Here is a 17864-nt window from a genome sequence, read left to right on the forward strand (position 1 = left end):
CTATTTATACCTTATCTTGTGTTAGGGATTGGAAGTCTGCCTCTTGACATCCTGGGGTTTGGGGAAAACATAGTGTAATATTATTAGGCCAAGATTCTGATTACTAATTCAAATAAATATATACATTTTTGTAAAGCTCGAAATCACAGTAGCAGTTGCCTCTTAGGCTCATTAGGCTCTTAGGCTCATTCACAGTGAAATGGACATTTTCTCGTTGACAGATAAACTGACATTCATAGAAAACAAGCAAATGGATAAGTGTCCTAGAAAACCCCATCTCCTTAGACTCTCCTTCTTCACAACGAAACCTCATTTTTGACCAGGAAATTTAGCAAAATTGTAATTGCAGAAAATTGTTTGGTACTGGGATCTCTAAACATCCACACAAAGTTAACAATAGTGTCACATGCTCAATGCTCCAATCAGAAATTGTGTCAATCTAGTATTTAAACTATTGATCCATGTTGAATAATGAAGTTGTAGGTGGTATTTTTCAAACCAGTGGAAAGCTCATATTATTTCTTTCTTCATAAATGTTCATTTGCCCAAGCAAGAGGAGAGTGCAGCCGAAACATTCAAGGTCTGATAAAAACAGAGGTCTGATAATAAACGAAAACATTGGTGACTCCAATTGGACCATATTTTATTTTACTTTTAGTCTAACTATTTACTTGACCAAATGAAATGATACATTGTTTAGACTCTTAAGTACAATGTTAGCAATGTTATGTCAAACATAAAAGTTTGCTGCTCCTCATGTGGCTACTCGGAGATCTCAAAGTCTGGCAAAGAAACAGCTGTGTACTTTGTTAATGCAGAGTGGTTCATTATATAAATGATTACATTTATTTGATATCTGTCACACATACATGTTGGCCATAAAATATCAGAGCTAAGTTGACATTGTCTGCCCTGTGTGGTAAAAATGTGTCTTTTATTACAACAGGAGCATTTTTTTTCCCAACTTAGTACCTGACCTGGCACCTGCCCCTACTCTGTCCAAGCTCAAGAAGCACCCACCTTTTTTCTTTTTTTTTTTTTGTAACATTTGATCGACACTTTAACATTGTTACACATTTCAGAATTTGGCCAATTGCAGTTTCTCTGTTTTCTGAGTGTGAGCATTGTTGTTGCAGATAGTTTGTGAAGCACAGCCATTCATTCTTGAATGTTTTCTCTGTGTTTGTTGCTGCTTTATTGTTCTCGTTTATTGTCTTTTTGTGGACAGTAGAAGAACCTTAAAAATCCCCTCTGGACAAAAGACATCACACATTTGATTAGGAGATGCTCTGTTTTATTACAGGCTTTTCCAAACAAAGTATTAAGACAGTAGTGTCACTGCTGTCTGTAGCAGACACGTAATGGTTAACAGGAGGTGTCAAACAATATGAAAAGGTGATGGGAAACTCACCTCCTGATTTGCTTTAGGTTCAGAGCAGCATTCTGTTACATCAACTATGAAGTGTTTCTGCTTCTGCTAGACTTAAGACAAACTTTATTGATCCACAAGGGAAATTATTTGGACATTGTAGCTCACACATCATCACTAAATATAATAACAAAAAGCAAAAATATACATGACAATAATACATTCTAAAGAAGTAGCAAAAATAGCAAGAGACTGTTGTCATATAATGCATAATTATATAAATGTATATGTAAAAACAAAAATTAAATATAGAAATCCAGTAATACAAATATATATCAGCTATATACAAGAGGTGGGTAAGGAGAAACCGAGCAAAGATGAAGTAGTGATTGACATGTCAGAGGGTTATCTATTACATAAAAGTGAGTTTTTGTACAGTTGTATGGAGTTTGGTATGAATGTAGTCCTGTGTCTCTCGCTGTTTGAGTGTAACTGGAGCCTTGAGAATGAGCTCCTCTGTCCTGCTATAGTCTGGTGCAGAGGGTGAGCAGAAGTATCCATGATGGAGAGCAGTTTGTCCAGTGTTCTTCAGTTTTGTGCCCTGAGCTTCATAGTTACAGTACATTAGTATTTACAGTAGTTTTGCAGATAACTACTGAGGGTGGATTGGGTGAGTGGTCTGGGGATAACTGCCCTTCAGTGACCTCTGGTACCTGTTGTGTTCATGTTTTGGCAAATAGCTGATGAATGTAACACTTCCTTGCTACAGGTCATAAGCATTTCTTTACAGAGCCACTTATGAGCAGCACTATTCTTTATGCTTTAGCACCATGTCGCCACACAGACAGCATTGTGAAAATGGATGTGCCAGTGGTGCGCAAACTCTTTTCTTTCTTGTAAGGACTGTGGTGACTTTGACTTTATTCTTTCAAAGGATTGTATTTCTATTTTAAAAATTTAGTTTTACATTTAGGTTTAAAAATTTATCAAACCAGAAACATGTACACTCTATAGTGGAAAGAAAAAACAACAGAAGTAATAGTGTCGGAATAATAGTATAATATTCAGTTGAAAAAATACATGAAATAAGATGGCGTAAATAATAGAACTTAGGTAGAAAATAAGTGTAGCAGAGTTCCTTTATGTAGACTTATATGATATGATTTGAGGTTATGTATTGGGTTTGGGTTGTAACTATTATTAGTCTGTCTGCATCTCCAAAGCTCTAAATGCTCTGTTCCACTTTGTGATGTCATGAAGCTGTAGTTTTCAAGTTAACGGTTACCTTTATTTCAGAAGAGATTGGCAATTCCAGGGCTAAAATCATCCAAACTATTCTAGTGAACTTGTATGGAAGTTCAACAACAGGGTGGAGCACTTTCTGTACTACCACATAACATCACAAGGTGGAACTGGTAAGGTGGAGTGTTTTCTGTTTTAGAAAAGGATGCAGCCTAAATACACAGGGTTTGTGTGTTAAACATGTGAATGAAATAAAACTCAACTCACGGTGTCTTTTTGGCTAGGAAACTACATTATAACAGTGTCAAACAATAGCATAATATGGGCCCATTAACTAATGAACACAATATATATTTTAAAAAATTGCAACGCATTGTGGCAGGCCTTTTTTGGGGAGCAGGGTGAGGGGTCAGTCTCACTTGTTTTAAATGTTAATGGAGATGTCTCTGGGTTACAGACACTTTTCTGGATGATGGCAGCACTGGCCCCAATAAGCATTACGACAGTTGCTGCAATACTCACATCTTTAAAGGCACTGATATGTTGATTGCAGCCTGTCATTCCACAATGTGAACATGTTAGGGAGTTTTTCCACCTGCTGCCTCTCAAAGAACTCTTTTAGGAAAGTTTATAATGGTTTGGCTAGCAGGGAATCTTTAACGCTTTGCAACTCTGTACAATTTCTGAAAGCATATAGATTTTCTGTCATCTTGTATTCTATTCTATATGCTAATAGGGTTAAACAAAATACGTGTTAAACTTCATCCTCAATCTCTTTGGTCTGTAGAATAACTTAATTTCTGTGTTAAATCATTGTAATATAATTCACAATTATGTTAACTGACCAAAGAAAATAAACAAATTAACTAATATAACATATGAATTGTGTAGTCACTTCAGTGCGTTGATAAAGATGAGTTGCCATAAGATGACTCCTTATCTGGTCTGATGTGGTCTGATGTGCTCTCATCTAGTCTTATCTTGTATATGTTATGTATTGTGGTTGAATCTAGGGCAACAATCATTTTGCTAATCAATCAGCATTTATTATCTCTGATTAACTAATTAGATGTTTATTTCGCAAAAGGTTTAGATTTCAGTAAGTTTGACCAAAATAGTTCTAAAAAAAGCATTAAAACACTAAATGCACTTTCTTTGGTGAAGCTTGTGTATAGTCCAGAAAACAGTTATCAAATTATTCAGTTGGTTGACAGTTACTTCAATATTAGACATGCAAACAGCCCTGGTTGGATTGTAACACTAGAGGGCACTGGTGACTCATGGTAGCTGCTATGAGTGATAGACTAAACAGAGTATGGGTAGGAGAAGCAGGTGGACAGAGGCCAGAAGGCAGTCTTTATCCTCTGTCCCATCCCACACTGCTGAGCTCACACAGACATGTCACGGGGCTGTTCATTTACAACTCTCACATTGAAAAAGTGCAGGACCAATACACAGGTCAATACACAGAGTCTTCACCGAGCAGCCTTTTCTTCTGCTCCAGAGGTTTACCTTGAAACTCATTTGAAGTCATTGTGCCCTGGAGCTGTTCATTGTATAGCTCCTCATCTCAACAAGTAGCGACAGTTCACAACTACCTGTAATAGTGGATCCCCCGAGACAACTCCAAAGGGAGGCCTGATTGTCCACTTCTTACGAATAACAATAAAGCCATTTCCCTGTAGTAACCCCAGTTTAGCCCCTATAGGATCCTAAACTATGCTTAGAGGACCACGAGAAGCTTACTTAACTTTGCTAATACACAAAACTCCCTGGCACTACACATGCACCATGATAGGCCTAACAAAAGCTGAAAAGCATGTTTATTACCCCTTTGTAATGAAACCAAGTTGTAGAAGAGCTATGAAAACCAAACACACAACACCAAACACTTTTGCAGTTAGGGTAACACTACAGATTTACAGTATTATCTAGTTTGATACTTTTTGTATCTAATATGTCAACAAAATAGAGCAAAACCAGGCAGATTTATATGCAATAACAATGCAGTTTTTATCAGTTTGACAAGATGCTTGTACATGAAAGCATGACCTAATGAAAACCAGTAATACCTGTCTTTCTTACATTTATGAATGTAAACTACACAAGAATCTCAAAATTTTAGATTTTTTTCCTTTTATCCTGCAGTGTCTCACCCTAAGTCAGACCTGGGCCTGTTTTACTGTGGCTCCCATGCAAATTCTTTGATAATCATTATTATAGCTCAGTAACAGATTACAATAGCCCATGTTTTACAGAAAATTGCTTATGAGCATTTGTTAGAATAGATTTGATGAATTTATTTGACTGCGTACTTTCATAAAACACATGAATAAACCTGAGTGAAAAAGCCTGAATTAGCCAAGAGACCATTTTCCCGTGTTGCACCAATGCTTGTGTTGGTTCAGCCCTTCTGCCACACGTCTACATAGTTACTGTTTAGTTTAGTACATTTATATTTAATATATAAATATAGGACCATTGACATTATGTCACCAAGATCTCAGAGTGCCCTGTCCAAAATGTTCCAGTAGCATTTATATAGTATTTTTCCAGCATCCTCATCACTGTTCTAGTTTCATGTGGCAGTTGTCCACATGTCCTCCTGGGTCAGTGTGACGGGAGTTCTGACAGGACAGTTGTTTTGGATGTTGCAGATGTTGGATGTACAGGGACACGGTAATTGTGTGGTTATAGCACTGTGATTGAAGGTAGCAGTGTGGTCAAAGCCGAACGGACCTGCCATAACCTGTGATTTGAGCCTCGGCCACACTTTAACTCCAACCAGTCTGAGGGTGACACAGGTCAAATATGTTATCATATTTGGGACTGAGAGAAAAGTGAATGTATGAACACTGCATAGCATACAATTCTATGCAATTGAGATTTGTCATGTAAAAGAGAAAAGTGAAGAGTATGGAATAAAAACCTTTCGAAAAATTCCACACAGTTGGTTTCTCACTGCATTAGGGTCGGTTCATCTAGCCCAGCAGTGTCCAAACGTTTTTCACAAAGAAACAAATACGAACATCTACAACAAACAAATACAACATCATGTAGCGAAGGGCCTTAGACTGGTGTTCAATACAAAAAGCCTTTCAGATGCATATATTTTACAGAGCCACAACACCTTTAAGTCTTGGAGCACTAATTCCAGGACTAATCACAATGTAATATGATAATACAATGATAGAACATTTTAATTTGCAGTAAAAAATACTGGCTTTGATCGTCCAAATCTGCAGGGAGATAAATATACGTAAGACTGAGGGCTCCATTTGGTCCCCGGGCATACTTTGGACACCCCTGTATTAGACTAATCGTAATTACCCACAGGAACTTTAAAGGTTCATTGTGTAACTTTTCTGGTGGAAGGTCGGTTTGAAGTGTTTTAATGCTTTTCTTCATGAGATGCAATTGCTTTGTCTGTAATGTTACACAGTATGGCATTAAACCTTTCTATCTTCATGGAGACCAAACCACACCAATTTACAGGTTAAATCTGTGGAGAGGCAATCCCGCTCACAGTCAGAATACCTGTTTTTCTAGGTATTTTTGAGCTATAAAACTGTAATTGAATACATGTAAGGTAGAGCTGCTTAATGTCATACTGTGGAACATTCTCAGCAGCGCAGTGACATATCCATAGAAACAAACAGGTGACATACCCACATCCAAAAAGTTACATAGTGCACCTTTAATAATTTAATTTCACTACAGATATCCACACTTGACATAACTGTTAACGGTGGTTTTGCAAAATCGTAACTGCCATAATTTTGATTTGGATGTTTGTCTTCCTGTTGTCCTGCTCTTTGTTCTGGCTCCAGCGCCTTAGATCCAACCATTGTTTTTTAGCGCCGAAAAGTAAATTCATCTCATTGTAATTTGTTCTCAGCAAAGCCTGGATGTAATGAGTTTGCCACCACAGCCATGAAGATTAGAGTGTCAGTGAGGAGAGTTAGCAGGCCATAGTCCAGGACAGGAGGGAGTGAGGGCCAAGGGGAGGTGATGCTGCAGTGTGGTCAGTTGGAGTCAGAACATGGACCTATATGCTTCCCTTTCAGAACCTGTTTGGGTTGTGGAGTGAGAGGAGACTTGTGTTGTGCTCGGAGACTGTGAGGTGCATGTGAGAAAACCTCTGTCCACAGCTGCACCTCAGGACCACTCATTTGAGCAGTATTTCCGACTCGGCAAAAACAAGTCAGCAGAAGCTATTTCAAGTATGTGTAGTATGCACGAGAATTCCTACCTCTCAGACAGTGGAAAAAAGTTTATCAATAAAAATATGTCATAGGAAGGTTTTAAGGTTATGTGTGTGTGTTCTGAACTAAAGAAACTGGACTACGTAACTTAACTAGTGTCATTTGTACCTTGATCACAATGTTTGGAGAGGAGACGTTTGTATAGGCAAATCATTGAACTGTCCAAGTGGTCGGTACAAGATCTCATGAAGCCTAAAGTTTGCTTATTGTTCAAGTATTATATGTGTACATAAGTCTGTCACAATAACAAACTTTGAAGTGCTGAAGTAAATGTAGACAATAGATGATAATTTTGAAACCAAACCATAAAGTACAATTATTTACAAAACCTTTTCAAAATGAACAAAAAAAAAAAAATGAGTTTCATAAATAAAAAGCAGAATACAACAGGTATTTAGTTAGAAGTTATTAATTCAACCCTCTACAGCTCAAATGTTTCTCATGTTGTAGAAAAAAATAAACAAAAATCCTCACTAGTATGTGAAAAGGTACACATTATAAATATTGACCCCCCAAAATAAATGTTTTATCTGTCATGTATTAAACTAAGTGGATATAGTATTTATTTATCATGCCCTATGTATACATATAGTAGACCTAGACTCCTACATACTAGATTGTATTACCATAATAAATTCTGCAGTTTTAAACATTGTTATACTGCCTAAATAGTTTACATTGTTTGCATTTCCTATAACTTCCCTATGTAGAGAGTTTTCACTATCAACCTGCACCAAAAACAGAGGAAAAGCCCAGGCGAACAAACGTGTCTCTGGTCACGCTTACAGAGTCCTGCCGATCCGAGTGTGCATTAGCCTCATTAGCATGTAGCCTGGATGTAGATGGATGGCCTCCCTGTTGGGCTCAGTCAGCGAATGATTGATCTGTTAACTACTGTTTCCCTCACAGGGCAGTGACGGACTGTAGCCCGCGTGTGGGGCTGGAGGATGGCTCTGTCCTTAGCTGCCTCAGTGGGAAGCCTTTGGCCTCTTTATTTATGTCTTCTTCTTTACATATTCATTCTGTTGCAGTCAAACAAAGGGCCACCATGCCCTTTCACCCTCGGAGCTCTAGGCTGTACTGTAGTGAGAAGGCTTCATTATGATTCTGCATTAGCTTCATCACATATAGGAGCACACAGGGCTGTATTTCCTAAAATGTAGGTGTGTGTATGGGGCAGTGTAGTGTAGTTGGCCTCATGTAAAACATGCTAAACAGAAACATGCACCTGTCTGGAGGAGCACTTGTATCCGTGGTAAATGGATGTGATTGGCGGCGGGAGGGAGACGCTTGATTGATCTGGACCCCCCTGCTATGCCTGTGACAGCTCCTGTCAGAGAGACTGCTTGTCCCACATCACATGGATCATTTGGTGGCCCTCACTACAACCCATATTACACTGTAAGTGCAACATTTACTCAAGCAAGTCACTAAAGGGTCCATCCCCAAAGCACACTATTTAAGCTTGCTGCTGTTATGACACAATGAGAAGTAGATCAAACTGAAAACAAACAAGAAACCAAGAGAAATATGTCAGAGAATCGGGAGCATTTGCACTGATATTAAAGTGAGAGCAGAAAAAACAGTACATCTATGAGTCTCCCTCATTATTTTATAAGTAAACAGTAAACAATAGTTTTATTGGTCCAGTTGAAGTGGGTTTGTAATGTCTGTCCTGATAATACAAAAACAATCTAAGTAAGCCGTGAAGACAGCAGTCCATGCTGGTCTTATAACAGGGGAGGACCATGTCTTTCTCTCCTTTCCTCTTGTCCTGCTGGAGAACCGCTCACTCTTGTGTGAACAGCATGTGCTATAGCCATTACACACTGCCTTTGAAATAACCTTGTGTTAAAGTAATTTAAAACACACAACTGTAGACCAACAATGATGGAAATGGTTAAAGGTAATGCATCGTTTACAAGAAATGTCCATCAGAATAATCAGTAATCAGATGGATATGGACATTGTCAGGGGCACTCACATATCATAATCAGAGCTTCAGAATCATGCACACACGCTTAAATAGTTCACATTCACAGTGATCAATAGTGAAATCTGCCTGTCACCCAGCTAAAATGGTAGGGGCTGATGCAGATCAATTGATTTTTGATGTTTGGGGTTTTGCATTTAGTTGTTAAACTATAAAGCACTGAATCACTAATATCCCTCTGATTAGAACAGGGCATAGCATAATATGATTAATGATGTTTTCCATTGGCCTTACTGCCTTAATGTCTGCTGCTGTAAGATGGAGTGTTAAAATGTTATCACAACATAAAAATGCAATGGGTTTATTATCCTTATTGTTACACATTCAAAATGTTTTTGCAGTCCTTGTTATTTATGGTCAGCCTTGTGTTATGGCATTATAAATAGTGATAATTCTGAAACCAAATGTAAAACCTGCCCATTATGTCTGATATAATGATGAACCAACAGTGCTTAACAATTCTCATTTGTGTGTAAATCAAAACATTACACTGTCACAAACAGTTAATAAAAAATAGATTTAAAAGCGATTTTGGATTTAAAATTCTGTCATTGTAGATAACATAAGGGCTGTATGTAAGCACACTATTAAAAGGGGCAGGGCACTGCCTCCTGTGGAGTTACTGATGGATGCCCATTCCCAGGCCTAAAGGAAAAGCTCACAGAGGGCAAAAAGTGCTCTTAGGGCACAAGAATTGGACTTGCAGAAAAGCGCAGTTAGACTTAGGGCTTCTGAGTCTGGGGGAGCACACACCAAGAGAGAAAACCTTTGCTGAAGCCCAGATATGTATAGATTTTGGTTGATTTGGTCATGAAAGTCCCTATGTGTTTCTCTGTTCTAAGTCACTGATCTAATATTGTGAGCTCATACTGATCAGCCATTAGTCACACTTGGGTCTAAACCTCAAGGCACAATCTTACAAACTCGGCCTTAAATCTGTGGAGTTTTAATCCCACCTGAAACAATTGTTAATGTCATGCAGTGTACAGATCACAATTCTTTTTTCTTGTTGAGTTTCTGTGAGATCTCATAAGACAGCAATTCTTTTATTATGATCGATACTGACGAATAATTAATGGTTCACCCAAATCAATCAGTCGCGTGCGCAATCAAACGCCTGTGCGTAATGGCATAATAGACTAAATGGTCTACTGAGTGCGCATTAACTCTTAATCTGTCTTTCAGGTCATGTTGATCTGAACAAATATAATATTCGTTTTCTAATAAATAACAGAGTGTCGAACAACGTAGAGGGCTAAGGTAAATAGCTATGCACTGTTATGCGCACCAAACGAGTAGAGTGCTGATGGGACGTTGTGGTTTCCCGGTGGCTGCTGAAGTGGTGCCAGTATGGCTAATGAGGTTTGTTAACGCTAGTTTAATTAATATCTGATTTAAAGTGATTCTGGCCTTGTGCGCACGGCTCACTCTGCACCACAGGTAAAGACCATTTGAGAGGTCATGGGAGGGCGGGGAGGGTGGGGGTGTCTGCTTTTGTTCTACAGAAAAAGGGGGCCTGTTCTTAGTGCTGCGACCTGCCATTTTAACCGGGGGTGTGAATCTGACGCGGGATAGATGTGAGAGAACAGAGACGAGTGCGCACCACGGAGGGATAGCGCAGACAGTGTAGGCAAACAGTGCACGGACTACAGCACCTGGACACCGTCCGGACTGGGACTTGAGCGGACAGGAGATACAGTGATGGACTGCGTGACTCGGAACAGGTCCTAATCGGACAGTCCTGGCGCTTTTCTGTTAGGCTTTTGGATTTGTGGGAAGTTTAATTGCGTCTACAGGATCTCAGAAGGAGCGTAAGATGATGGTCCCTACGTATACTTTTCGGCATCTGTAAGTGACGCTCCGCTGCCGGCTTGGTCCGGTCCACTTGTTTTAGATGTTGTCTTCTTGAACACCTGACTTAAGCCGCTCTTCTCGTTATCCGCAGGTTGGTGCATTTCCTGACGTTCTGCTATTACGCACAAGTAAGTTTTTAATCTATTTCGCTATATTATGCATGTTAAGATTTTGATTCTACAGGATATTTATTCAGTCCATAGTAGGCTAACTAATCAGAATTAATCCACCTTTCAGTCAAATATAATTACATGGGGATTTAAGCATTCATTTTTTTATGATTAAACATGTAAAACACAATTTCAATGAAAAATAGGTCAGAGCTAAGTGAATATAGCCTAACTACAGAGTGCAAATTAAAACTTTACACATTTTTTAAGCATAGATTAAATGTCTTGATCCTCTAAATTACATTATGTTCTGCGCGAGAGCGGCAGTTATTTTTGGTCAGTTGTTACTTTACCCACGTTACAGAAGCGCTCAGCGCTTTGTTAGAAACAGATACTCATGCGGTGCCGTCTAATTTCTGACAGGTAACCAATCAGTCCCCGCCTAATTTCACGCAGCACGTGAGTGAGCAGAGCCGGGTGACGGACCGTGTGAGCCGCAGACTCATTCGCATGTACCAGCTCTACAGCCGCACCAGCGGCAAGCACGTGCAGGTCCTGCCCAACAAGAAGATCAACGCTATGGCCGAGGACGGAGACGTGCACGGTAAGGCCGCAGCACACGCGCCTACACTGACCCTCACTATAGGGCCCAAGGCCAGGAGGTGCTGTGATGGTCAATGTGCCCTTGTTGCAGCTGAAGGCTGTGGTCACTGAGCATCTGTGAAGCACAGAACAGACGGATGCCCCAGATTTAGGCCTACTTTTTAGGGCTGATATATTATGCAACAATAAATAACAGTTATCCTTAAGCAAAAATAGTAAAAATAAAGTCTAAAGAAGCATTATTTCAGATGCCAGACTACATATTTTGGACTTAAAAAAAAATAAAAAAAATTCACACTTAAATATTGAAGATATCATCCTAAATGCTATAGTCCTTCCCAGTGCTCATATAATCATTGTTTCTCCTTTATTGGGATTTTAGGGTTGGACCTGATGTTTAGCAATAATAAAGTTATCTAATGTCTGTTCTTTTGTGTTTTTAGCAAAACTTATAGTGGAGACTGACACATTTGGCAGCCGAGTCCGAATCAAAGGAGCAGAAACGGGCTTCTACATTTGTATGAACAAGAAGGGCAAACTCATTGGCAAGGTATGCAAGCTCAACAGTTTTTCATAACTTTACAAATGTTTTGGGTTATGCATGAATGTGGGATCAGCTCTCTCTATAATGACAAATTACAAAATTTGCCTATGGGTAAAAGTAAAGCATTGCTTAGACAGTGTTCACCATTATGATATTTGCACTCACATTAGCACAGACATTTGAAAGAAAAAAATCACACTTTTGCAACAACCGTGTTTGATTCTAGCAGTCAGTGTGTGGTAAGGTTGTATGATGAAAGAATGTGAGGCCCGGTGTGAGCTAACCCCACCCAGCGGCTCCCTGCCTGGGCCACCATCTGCCCGGAGCCTGGTCTGGCCTGGTCCTGCGTGTCACCACTATTTTTATCCACAGAGCTTTTCCACACAGTGCATCTAACAGTGGCCTGCTGCTGCAGTGCATTGCACTTGCACTGATATCTAATCATACTTCACTTGAACAGTTAATATTTAGATCATACTTTAAAGGTTGTAATAACTTATTGGCACACAAATTGATGAAATGTGGTATTTTGTGCTAAAGTTTCATTGTGTCTACAGAACAGATGCAGAAAAAATGGCTAGAAATTGCAGTTTTGAGCTGTACCACGGGGACTCTTTGCCATAGCAGTAGTGCAATAATATTCTAACAGGGTCTGACAATTTACTTATTGAAACTGAAGTAAAGGGATGTGCTCATGATGAGTTACTCTGAAAGAAGCATAATTATCTATAGAAACAAAAGCTCTGAACTTTGTTATGAGATGCTGGTTTTGGCAGTTTGTCTTGGCTGTAATGACTGCAGCACATGTTTAGAGATGTGCTGTGGGTTGGCCCACACAGGCTGCTGGACTCATCATTTGTGACTTCACTTACAGAAAAATGGCCAGGGTCGTGACTGCATCTTCACTGAGATTGTTCTGGAGAACAACTACACAGCGCTGAGGAATGCGTGCTATGAAAGCTGGTATATGGCATTCACACGGAGAGGTCGGCCCCGCAAAGGTTCCCGCACCAGGCAACACCAGCGTGAAGTCCATTTCATGAAGAGGCTCCCCAAAGGGCACCAGCACCCACAACCTGTTCACCACCGACCCTTTGACTTCATCCACTACCCCTTCAACACCAGGACTAAACGCACGCGATACTCATCCGGGCGCTGACACCAAAGACAATGTCCCATCTTCACACAGGCCTTTCTACTGAGCATCAGCTTATACACTGTAGCTTTTCTACTAATGCCAGAGATGTAAACTCTAAAGAATTATATTTTTGTATTTTGGACAGACTTGCTCTGAGACCAAAGATGGACATGTGCACACTGTTCAGTAGTATCAGGGACGTGCTGACAGTGCTGCAGCAGACTCAAAGGGTCTCTGTGCAGGTTCATATTGTTCTCAACATGGGGCGCTTGGTCTCAGTCTGTTCTCAGAGTTGCACACTGCAGCCTTTACTTGTGTATAAAGAACCACTGCTTAGTCACATCAGTGACCACTCTATTTTTTTAAGTTGGATTTAAAATAGTGCACTCAGAGTATTTCCTTATAGCAATAGTCCCTGACCTGCACGAGGGTTATTGTGTGAATGTAAGTGTAGATGCTGATACAGTCAGGTCACTCCAATGATTCACACAGTTCATTCTTTCATGTTTAAATGTTTGAATGAGGACTACATGTACTGATAAAGAAGTGAAACTGAGCACGCAGGCAGCAAGCTCATTATGAACTATTGTGGCAGCTAAACAACTCTTACCCCCTTTGTGTGTTACTGATTGTATGTTGTTTTTATACATATAAAATATATTTTTATTTGAAAAGCTGTAAAATTATGTATGAAATATTTATTTATAATGTGTAAAATGTACAATAGAAAAGTGATATTAAAGTCTGGTTTGATATAAATGCCATGTGTCATCTCTCACTTCTGAGAGGAAGACAGAATCTCTCTAGTTTTTTATTTATTTACACATTCTTTGCACATGAACCTTTGATTTTCAACCACTGTGTGCCATTTTCAGAACCAGATCACTATTGAGGCATTTATTGTCTCTCATATTGACTATTGTTTTAATCCCAAAATTAATTAAAAATTACATTAAACGGGGAAGCAAAACTAAAATAAAAATCCAAGACTTAAAAAAAGTAAAACAATAAAAATGAAGGCGCTAAGGAGAGAACGCTCCTCAGCTTTGGGGCCCCCTAGTGGCTTTGCAGTGCCCTATGCAGGCGTCAATAACCACAATTGGCCCTTTAGGTAAACTGCGTGTCAATGAAATGTCCTCCAACCATTCTGCCTTTCTTTTCCCTTTATCATTCAGTGTAATGGCAGTCCAGTGTATTCTGTTGGCTGTGGGTCTCCACCTCCAGCCTGACTGAACAATACATTAATGTGGAAAATAAACTTATCAGTCTTTTTTGTATTTTATTTTAAATGTATATACCAAAAACTGTGCCTGGTATTTGCAATTATGCTATAAGTAAACAGTCAGTGTTGATTAAAATACAACATCTGGATAAATGTGTACAGTGGCATTTGAAAACTTTAACTTACTCACTTACTCTGTGAATTTATATCTATTCAATCATTTTATTTAAATGTATAATTTTCTAATTTTTAGAGTGCTCTGAACCAGAATAGTAACCAAAGCAACCACAACAGCCAAATCCTAATTAGATTCAGTGACACACAGAAATTATATGTACCAATTTCTTAGGTGTCACTTTTTAGGAGTTCTTTTCCAGAAAAAAAGTGTGCTTTGACTCTGGAAGGTTAAACACTGTTTTACTCCAACATAACCTTCTTAATTATGTCTGTCATGAGAAAGGCCAACAATGCTGTGAGTAAATATTGGATTAGCAAAATACAATTTGATATGTTTTTGATGTTTGTACATATAATTAGTGTAGGCTTGTGTGTTTGCAGGTCACAGTAATCTTATTGCTGCAAAGATCAAAAGCAGCTTTACATGGTAGCCTACATGTCAGGCCTCTTCTTCCTTTTAACCAACCATAAATTATTTTTTGGACATTCTTATATGAGAGACACGGCCCTTTGGGAGTGCATGCTCTGAACAAGTGAGTGGTCTTCAATGAAGAAAGAAGAAAAACTATCTGCATATTGGCATTGTGTGTGCTGTGCTCAACTGATCAAAGAGCGGTGGGGGTCCATCCAGGAGCTGTGGCAGGGTGAGTCAGAATGAGTGAACAGCAGACTGATGCTGCTCAGGCCAAAGTGTAAGTATCTCATTAAATGTCACAAGGTTAATTGACTTTTGGTTGTCATGCCTCATTTTCAACACAGCCAGTTTATAATAATGAGCTAAACTGTGGACAGTGTAAGGATTTGTATCAATGGGCCTCATATTCTATGAGCTTTGCCTGATACAAAGTTTCACACATTAAGATAATAAGATTGGTTGATCTTGAGTTAGCCTTGAACTTGAATCAGTTAAAAATGGAGGCAGGAGCTATGATGTCACGATAAGGTACAATTTAAAAAAATTATATGAAATATTGAAGGTGATCATGTTTGTTGGACACCTAGGCTAGCCCCACAAATTTGCTAATTTATCTGTCTTTATCACTAGCTAAATTCTATGATATAATGTTGTATCCTCATCAAAAGCATACCTTGTTCAGTCAACCATTTTCTTCCACTTCATCCAGGGCCGTGTTGGAGAGGTAGCAGTCTGAACAGGGAGGCCCAGATTTCCATTTCCACACACACACTTCCTCGAGTTCTTCCAGGGGGATCCCGAGGCATTCCCAGGCCAGCCCAGAGACACAGTCCCTCCAGCGTGTTCTGGGTCTTCCCTGGGGCCTCCTCCCGGTAGGACATGCCCAAGCCCCCTCAACTGGCTCCTCTCAATGTGGAGGAGCAGTGGCTTTACTCCAAGCTCCCCTGTGTGAGTGAGCTCCTCACCGTGTCTCTAAAGGCCACTTGGTGGAGCAAACAAATTTCAGCTGCTTGTATCTGCAATTTTGTCCTTTCGGTCATTGTCTAAAGCTCATAACCATAGATGAGGGTAGGAACGTAGATTGACAGGTAAATCAAGCACTTTCCCTTACAACTCAGCTCCTTCTTCACCACAATGGTCCGATACAGCAACTGCATCACTGCAGGTGCTGCACCGATTCACCTGTCAATCTCACGCTCCATCCTCCCTCACTCGTGAACCCGAGACCCGGAGATACTTGAACTCTTCCACTTGAGGAAAGGACTCTCCGCCCACCCGGAGAGGGCAACTTTTTTCTGGTCAAGAACCATGGCCTCAGATTTGGAGGAGCTGATCTTCATCCCAGCTGCTTCACACTCGACTGCAAATCGTCCCAGTGCACATTGCAGGTCCTGGATCAGGACATCATCTGCAAACAGCAGAGATGAGATCCTGTGGTCCCCAAACCGGACCCCCTCTGAGCCCTGGCTGTGTCTAGAAATCCTGTCCATATAAATAATGAACAGTGACAAAGGTGAGCCCTGGTGGAGTCCAACATACACCGGGAACAGGTCTGACTTACTGCTGGCAATGCGAATACAGCTTCTGCTCCCCCCACAGGACACCACGAGGGACATGGTCGAATGCCTTCTCCAGATCCACAAAGCACATGTGGACTAGTTGGGCAAACTCCCATGAACCTTCGAGCACCCAGTGGAGAGTGTAGAGCTGGTCTAGTGTTCCACGACTGGGATGAAAACCACACTGCTCCTCCTGGATCTGGATCTTGACATTCGATCATATTCTAATCTCCAATCCTCTGGAATAGACTGGGGAGTCTGTGTAATTTCCCTGTAGTTGTAGTTCTTAAACAGAGGGAGCACCACCCCTGTCTGCCAGTCCAGAGTTACTGTCCCTGACTGCCATAGAAGATAGCCAAGATAGCCCCACAACATCCAGAGACTTAAAAATTCAGGATGGATCCTACGGCCTCTGCTTCCTCTTGGAAGATGTGACAGGAGGATTGAGAAGATCCTCAAAGTATTCCTTGTAGCATCTGACAACATCTCCAGTCAAGGTCAACAGCTCTCCCCCTGCACTGTAAACAGTGTTGGTGAAGCACTGCTTTCCTCTCCTGAGGTGTTGGACAGTTTGTCAGAATTTCTTTGAGGCTGACCGATAGTCCTCCTTCATTTGTTTAATTCATACATGTTCAACATAAAAATCTAGCATACTTAGGTTGTTCTTCTCTCAAATTCAAACTCACTATTTCACTTTGTGATGTCACTGAGTGGTGATACAGGAAGTGTTCCTCTGTGCTTTTAACCTATATACCTTTTCACTAATAAATCAGATTAATTGAGACAAAAAAAAAAAAGAAAAACTTTATTTTGAGGTTTTGAGATGTAAACTGCCTAACAGTGCAGGATTACTCAGCATGAACGAAACAAAACACAACTCTGACTTTGTTTTTGAGGAGGTAATGACATTCTAACATGACCAAATAATACATTTTGCATAATATAGGACCTTTTTTAAGTGAAATGAATTTGCACTCACTAGTCCACATAACTTAGTTTTATTTAGTATAGGCCAATGGACAGTCTATGGGGTAGGCCTAACCTACTGTAGGGTTCTATCATAGCCTGTATCTACACCCTGTGAAAGCCACCAGGTGAAGGCGGTGCATCGTCATTTTGGGGCCCTAACACCTGGACTGGGACCCCTAGATACGCCACTGGGGTTCAAGCATAGAGAGTCTATGGTCTCAAAAGGCAACGCGCTTACCGTGAAGATACTCGAAGCATAGGCCGATAGACTTGAGTTGATAACCAAAACAAATAAGTAAATAAACAAATAAAAAATAAATAATAGTAGCCTAAAGTTTATAATCTATGACCTGGACCAGAGTTACATGGATTGCGTACGTCATTACGTTTTCTACGTCGCTCCG

General features: G+C 40.1%; 1 protein-coding gene across 2 annotated transcripts; it reads left to right on the forward strand.

Moving 5' to 3' along the window:
* The first annotated feature begins 133 nt into the window (after nucleotides 1-133).
* On the forward strand, nucleotides 134-14146 carry fgf8a (fibroblast growth factor 8a). 2 transcript variants are annotated; one of them, XM_055162407.1, is made up of 5 exons: nucleotides 134-10717; nucleotides 10815-10851; nucleotides 11290-11437; nucleotides 11880-11986; nucleotides 12855-14146. In XM_055162407.1, the coding sequence occupies exons 1-5, from the start codon at nucleotides 10686-10688 to the stop codon at nucleotides 13137-13139; spliced, it is 609 nt and encodes a 202-aa protein (XP_055018382.1). In that variant the 5' UTR covers nucleotides 134-10685; the 3' UTR covers nucleotides 13140-14146. The 2 variants fall into 2 exon arrangements, with proteins under 2 accessions (XP_055018382.1, XP_020776952.1); XM_020921293.2 differs by having other exon boundaries at nucleotides 11257-11437; nucleotides 12855-14145.
* Nucleotides 14147-17864: the final 3718 nt, after the last annotated feature.

The sequence above is a fragment of the Boleophthalmus pectinirostris genome, unplaced genomic scaffold (genome assembly GCF_026225935.1).
Source record: "Boleophthalmus pectinirostris isolate CB_2022bp ecotype Guang Dong unplaced genomic scaffold, ASM2622593v1 HiC_scaffold_5, whole genome shotgun sequence".
Lineage (NCBI taxonomy): Eukaryota > Metazoa > Chordata > Actinopteri > Gobiiformes > Gobiidae > Boleophthalmus > Boleophthalmus pectinirostris.